At 37.2% G+C, this 6521-nt stretch overlaps 1 protein-coding gene and 1 long non-coding RNA gene across 2 annotated transcripts; one reads left to right on the forward strand and one right to left on the reverse strand.

Moving 5' to 3' along the window:
• Positions 1–19: 19 nt before the first annotated feature.
• Positions 20–3614, reverse strand: LOC118756158 (THO complex subunit 2-like). Its single transcript, XM_036490939.1, has 6 exons — positions 3575–3614; positions 3075–3437; positions 2832–2997; positions 565–812; positions 373–506; positions 20–312 (listed from the first exon to the last, which is right to left on the reverse strand). Exons 2-6 carry the CDS (start codon positions 3137–3139, stop codon positions 20–22), a joined length of 906 nt encoding a protein of 301 aa, XP_036346832.1. The 5' UTR covers positions 3140–3437; positions 3575–3614.
• A 2016-nt stretch (positions 3615–5630) lies between these two features.
• LOC118756159 lies at positions 5631–6272 on the forward strand. The gene is made up of 2 exons (XR_004995105.1): positions 5631–5752; positions 5807–6272. It is a non-coding gene; the product is annotated as an uncharacterized LOC118756159 (long non-coding RNA).
• The last annotated feature ends 249 nt before the right edge of the window (positions 6273–6521 follow it).

Below are 6521 nucleotides of genomic sequence, written 5' to 3' on the forward strand. Positions count from 1 at the left end.
TAAATAAAAAAAAAGAAAACTAATGGTGCCACATTCTATCTAAAAAATATGAAATTTTACACACCCATTGATAGATATCATGAAGCTCAATGACACCGTACTTTAATAACAGCGAACACACGTGGAAAAGTGAGCGGGGCGTTCGCGTTTCAGCGAAGTAACGAAACTTATAACCGAGTACTTCACATATAATTGAACCAGTTGGCATGTACGCACGTAGCAATGGTATAAAAAGATGCCTTCGTTCAGGGCGTGTCTCAAATGATTCAATTATTATATCAAGTACACGATTGGGATCCAAATTGAAGCAGCCTGTATTTAAGTTAGGATTTTTGTTTTATAATTGTATTGTACAAGTTTTATTTCATGTACCTATGAGTGATTTAATGATATCCATTATGCTTGTTGCAGTCACGCCTTCTTCAAAATCCTGATTTAACTCAGTTATTAGCTTGGCGTAGCCTTCACTCTCCTCGCGAAAGAGATTAAAGCGGCGTTGTTTATAACTGAATGCATTGGATTAATATGAATTAAATAAACACCCTATAATGGTATCATACTCACTAAAGCTTAGTTTTTATTTTGATAAATTTCGTGTAGAACACCTTATTCTTTACGATTCCTACATCTTGCAGGGTGTCTATTTCTAAACGCTCCTTTATCAACTTATCCGAGATCACTTTGTCGAGATCTTTTACAATCTGACTGAACATGAGACGCTCCTCCTGTATGCCATCGGTCATTAGTGAAGTTTCTGCATCCAATATATTCACAATGTCCAGAATAACAGTTGGAAAATCAGTATGCAGTGCCTACGGTAATAAGACAAGAAATATTAAAGCTTCCATCTTAACGCACATATCTTGGACTTATATTCAATAACCTGCAATTTTCACAAAATTGAGAATCTGATGCAGTGGACGTTCAGAATTCTTAAGTAGTTTTTTACTGAGGCCTAGCGGGTTTGAAATTAAAATTTTACTTTTACCTCCGCTGATTGTAAGTTTTTGTTATTTTTCCCCAATATCAGTTAAAATATACTGGTTACTAGATAATTAGAAACGATTTGTCTTTAGAAGCTCTAACCGTTTATTTTTATTATTAGTTTTAATTTTTTTTTCTTTTAGGAAAACAAAATATATTCGTAAAACAACAACAACAAACCAAAACAAAACAAACAACGAACAATTTTCGAACATACTTTGTATGGAAGAAAATGCGTAACATGGTTAGCAAAAAAAAATCTCAAAAATAAACAAGAAATTCCGATTAAAAAGTTTGAAATTTTGATGACCATTTCGTTGTAGCATGAATTATCTTTCCTAAAAAAAAACATTAATTAAAATTAATAAATAAAAATAAATATTCAGAACTTTTAAAGAATAATCCTTTCTAATTATCAGGCCACCAGTGTATATATTAAATAGCTTTTGCATTTAGTAATTGTTTCCATTCATTTTATACAAGAAGTATTCAGAAATATTAAGTCAAATCTTAAGATTGGGATGCAAGGAAAAAATTGGTTAAGTTTTCTGGACAATTAAGATTATCGAACGTCAGAATTATTAGCGCCCACTGCAGTGGTTGCATGATTCGGAAAATGTTTACACACAAGGGTCTAAACTTCATTTTAAAACATAATTTTGTAATTTTCGGTCATTAATTTATTAATAAATTCGTTCCGAAATATGCACTTTTTTGTTAATTTCGGATTGAGGAGTTCTGCGCAAAAATAGTGTGGATGGCTTCCGTTTCCCTTCTCCGGCAACTCAGAAATGAAAATTCTACTTAGTAAGGGTTATAACGACGACTGGCATGTGATTGCAAAACTGAAGCGATGCGCACATGTAAGACGACAGCGCTAGAAGTAGTCCTCGAGCTCGAGCCTTTTCACATAACCATAGAGCAGGTAGCCAAAAGAACTCTGCTTTGCTTTGATAGAGAGGGATGTGGAAAAGGTAAGGTCATATCCTCTATGAATATGGAGAAGCTAGGGTCATCTATCCCGCTTGCTATTTTCCCTAGAGATGATATAGGAGAAATCATAGTATTTGAGAAGAGATTTAAAATATAGCTATCCCCGTCTTGGAGAGATTACTTCAGGATAGCACACTGCACTGGTGCACAGATGGCTCGAAGACCCCAGGAGTAGGGGCTGGAATCTTTAGGCCCAGAACCAGAATCTCTGTTCCTATGGAGAAATATCCGAGCATTTTCCAAGCAGAAGTCTATGCCATCTTTCTATGTGCGGGGACAATCATGGGGATAGAGGGTACAGAAATGAGAGAATTATAATGCTGAGCGATAGTCAGGCGGCAATCAGCGCTCTTCAAATCTTCGTTGGTCCTTGAGTGCATTGAGAAGCTAAACAGCCTTGGCAGACACAATAACACCAGGTTAGCGTGAAGGAGGAATGCGCCAGGCAAAAAGTTTACTGGGAGGGTTTAACAAGAAGAGATTCCAAAGCTTAATATCTTTACAGGACACTGAAGAGTAAGTGGTCACCTATGTACATAAGTTGGGCATATGGCCTAATGATATTCGCAGGTTCTGTGACTTGACCACCTAGTGTGATGCTAATATCCTTCTAATTTCTGGGGGTTATAATCCCTAAGCGGAGCCGAAGGCCGCCTACACAGAAAGAAGTTCTGTGCGAAAATACTGTGGTCAACATAGCCGGAGTCGGACTGATGAGGGTCATTTCTTCTAAGCGCGAAAGCCTGAAACTACATTTTGTGAAATTTGCAGATAGAAGGTATTGAATATTAGTCCTCGATATTTTATTCTTCAAAAAAACCAGTGCATGGACATCTCCGCATTAATTTACTCACCACAACATCTGCCAAAGTATTCAGCATTGTATCTTTCTTCAACGTGCAGCGTAATCCATGCCATAGTAGATCGTAGATTGCCCTAGATATCCCAAATTTAAACTCGTAATTTTTCCCAAAAATCGGATTATCATTTTCCTTCACTTGCTGTTTTAAGATCTTCAAACTAAAATAAAAATTGTTTCGTTTAAGCAATGTTGTAGTAAACGCATATCACTCCTTTCATTATTTCCGGTCACATACAATTCACTCTTCCCCGTCTTTTCAAAGTTTTTAAATACATCCGCACTGAGCTTTACGTCCATCATGCTGTGTCTTAGGCTCGCTGATGTTGCAATGGTGGTGGTGGCGGCGGCTGCAGCGTCTAGGGCTCCTGGAGCACCCGTACGGTTGTTGGTTGTCAAGGCACTATCACCACTTTCAATGAAACTGCTTGCGTTATGTGCACTTTTTCTATCCGCATACGGCGTTATTCCTGTCGTAGATACACCGCTACTGGCACCACCAGCACCAACGCTTCCACCTTTCGCCGTCGTCGTTGTACCTGACCCTGTCACAGACGTCTGCGCCTTCGTTCAAGTCCGCAATCGCCTCATACAGTAATTACTACAGAAGTCGAAAAAACAATTTTTTAAAGCAGCGTCAGAAATACGCTACACGTTATTTTACAGTTTTCCCGGAAATTTTACACAAAATTTGCACGATTTTCCTTAATTAAAAAGGGCGAGAATTCGATAGTGTACCACAAATCACAGTAGGAGCGTTCCTTATCTCCCAGAAATAGTCAGAAAAAGTCCGAAGTAGTCAGATTTAGTCCAAAAAGCGTTCCTTAACTCGGAAATAGAGGTGGGTAACTCAACTCAGAGTTGAGTTATTGAGTTGATTCCTATAAGGTCGGTGTTATGCAGACAAACTTTTGTTTGCCAAATTAAATGGCGGCTGCTTAGTTTGCTCGGAGGTGGTTATGTCGAGTTTGGCACAGGGTTGCACGTTCATTATGGTTTTCATGGCTATTGCCAACACGAAATGAGAATTTCAGATGTACATAACGCGCAAAATTTAAAATTTTTGTATATGACAACACCGAATTTGCTGCAGTTTGACCAAACAAAATTAGTTTGCTGTGAGAGTCGCCAAACTCGCTCTCTCCGAGTTTGCTGCAACAACAATTGCACGCAGTTTGCCAAACAAAATTTCTGCATAACACCGACCTAAGTGAAACGGTAACTCAGACTCCCTGTCCAAAAAAAATGTAACTCAGTAACTCAGTTGATGCCGTAGGGCTCACATGAATCAACTGAATCATAGTGGCTCATATTTGTCCATATAACTCTCTCGCTTCGCCACAGTGTTTAGCATGGCAAAGTCTTGCATTTTGTTTTTGCACGAGGCGAATTTATACAAGGTGGTGGCAAGAATACAACAACAACAACAACATGTATTTTGTATTGCGGGTGTTATGTCAAATCTCACAAATTCTTATAATTTCGTTTTTTTTTTAGTTTTTCTCGAAATATGTATGTATGTAAGATATATAAAGATGTGCATATCAAATCAATTGCCTTTCCAACCATATCCACATTTTGAAATTCGGTACAATAGGTTTCGAAATATAAGCTTTTGAAAATACTGAAAATTCCACCTTTACCCTCCCCCTAGCACCGCCCTATTAATTTGCACACAAAAAAAATTACACCTTTCAAATCAGTAGAAAGGAGCTGACCACGCCCACTTTAAAGTTTTGTTTTATCTCAACGACCGCTATACCGCATCTATGCCTCAAAACGAGTCTACGATACGAATGAGTGTAACATACAAAGAGTCAAATGAGTTAGTTGAATGAACTGACTCATTAAAGTGAGTTGGAGTCATTGAGTCAACTCCTATAAATTTGCTGAGTTACCCACCCTTACTCGGAAATGACAGCAAAAATGAGAGAGCAACAGTCAGTGAGAGTGACTCTCATCAGTCCGAAGTAGTCAGATTTAAGCTTCCCTGCAGTAAATGTCGACAGTGAAACATCGATTCGCTATTGACTTTGTCACCAGTACTAGTTCCAAGATATGCGACACACCAAGAATGATAGAATACAAGATTGCGCCGATCAGAGAGGATTTTTGAGCGTAATTTTTCGGTGACGTCACACTGGTGCAGCTGCGAGAGAGCAATGTCAAAACGCGAACAAGAATGGAAGAAGAAGAAGACATTTTGCACGAAAAACGTAAACAATACGAAAAAATTTATTCATAACACATTAAAATAGGAAAATTTATAGATATTAAGCATATATATTAGCTTTAATTAAAGATGAAAGCATTGTTGTGGTGTTGTGCATATAGTCTTTAGGGTAAGTATGAAAAATAATGTTGGGACAAATGTATGTGTTAAAAATGTTTGCCATTTCAGAATCAACGCTCCCACGAGTTAGTCGAAGATGAAATCTTTGAAAAGTATTATCCATTGTGTACAAATACAAGTGAGATATCTTAGCAATAGACGTCATCCTGGGCCACAGCTGCGATCATCTGTTTTTTAGAGTTGCTTATTTCGGTCTAAAGTGCGCTTTTTTGACCTGAGTTGCATTAAATAGTCTCTTAAAACTTGGTAGTATTTGTTGTTCAAATGGTAACATATATGCCCAAAAACTTGAAAAATATTAGATGATTGCTTTTTACAAATGCTATTTATAAAATTTGGTTTTGATTGCGACATTAGAAATATTCAGATTATAAAAGTTTTTCACATATGTTTTAAGATTTTAAAGCTTTTAAAATGTACGGTAGAATGCAACAATGTGCTTGAATTTGTTTGCTTCTTCGTCAGCTTATTCGTTTGCCGACTAGAAAAATGGTGAACAGCCATCAAAATACTGATTCAAAATACACACAAATGGGTGCGCGCAGCAAAATTCAGCCCTAATGGTAAGTTCATTTCATCGTGCGGCGACAAGTTAAGAATTTGCGATACATTTTCAGGCGAATGTATGCGAACGTTCACCGGGGGAAGAGGTATGGGACGACAGCTGGCATGGCATCCAGACGGCAATCTGGTGGCTTTAGCATTAAGTTGTAACCGCGTTAAGATATTTGACAAAGCTGAAGGCGAGCTAATACAGTGCATTCGTCGCCGGAGAATGATGTTGCATTTCACCCAAGTGGAAATTTCTTGGTGACTGGCGGCGATGACGATACAATAAGATTGCTTGATTTGGGAAAATTTTCCAAAACGGATCCAGGCTTTGAAAAAAAAAAATATTAGGGAGTATAGAGGAGCTTTTTCAGATTCTAAATCTGAAGACCCCACCCTCCGGAGGCTTATAGTTTTAAAGTAATTCGCATTTAAAGTTGCAAAAAATACCGAATTTAACCTCACCTTTTGCTTTGTACACCAATTGAAGTGAAATGTCAGTGCTGCCATACATATGAAAAAATGCCTCAAAAACACAAAACGGAAGCATTAAAAAAATGCAGATAATGATCGCGCGATATTCAATAAAAAAATTTAATTATTTATTGGTCGATTTTTGATTAAAAAGTTGCATAATTTATCGAAGTATCGATTTTATAATAAAAAGCGATGTTTTATTAAAAATGTTCATTATTTATGGAAGTATCGATTTTTAGAATATAAAGCGCCGCAGGCGAAAAAATCGAGCGATTTTTAATTAAAAATTTTCATTATTTATGGAAG

This window comes from Rhagoletis pomonella, unplaced genomic scaffold (assembly GCF_013731165.1).
Source record: "Rhagoletis pomonella isolate Grant_MI unplaced genomic scaffold, Rhpom_1.0 Rhpom_scaffold_09026, whole genome shotgun sequence".
Taxonomy (NCBI): domain Eukaryota; kingdom Metazoa; phylum Arthropoda; class Insecta; order Diptera; family Tephritidae; genus Rhagoletis; species Rhagoletis pomonella.

What these genes read in the sequence shown, in the direction of transcription:
- LOC118756158 (XM_036490939.1), bottom strand. Translation starts at nt 3,139, where the DNA reads ATGATGGACGTAAAGCTCAGTGCGGATGTATTTAAAAACTTTGAAAAG. An exon ending in AAGACGGGGAAGAGTGAATT is followed by an intron (nt 2,998 to 3,074) that starts GTATGTGACCGG and finishes TTTTTATTTTAG; the next exon opens with TTTGAAGATCTTAAAACAGC. An exon ending in AAAATAAAAACTAAGCTTTA is followed by an intron (nt 507 to 564) that starts GTGAGTATGATA and finishes CAATGCATTCAG; the next exon opens with TTATAAACAACGCCGCTTTA.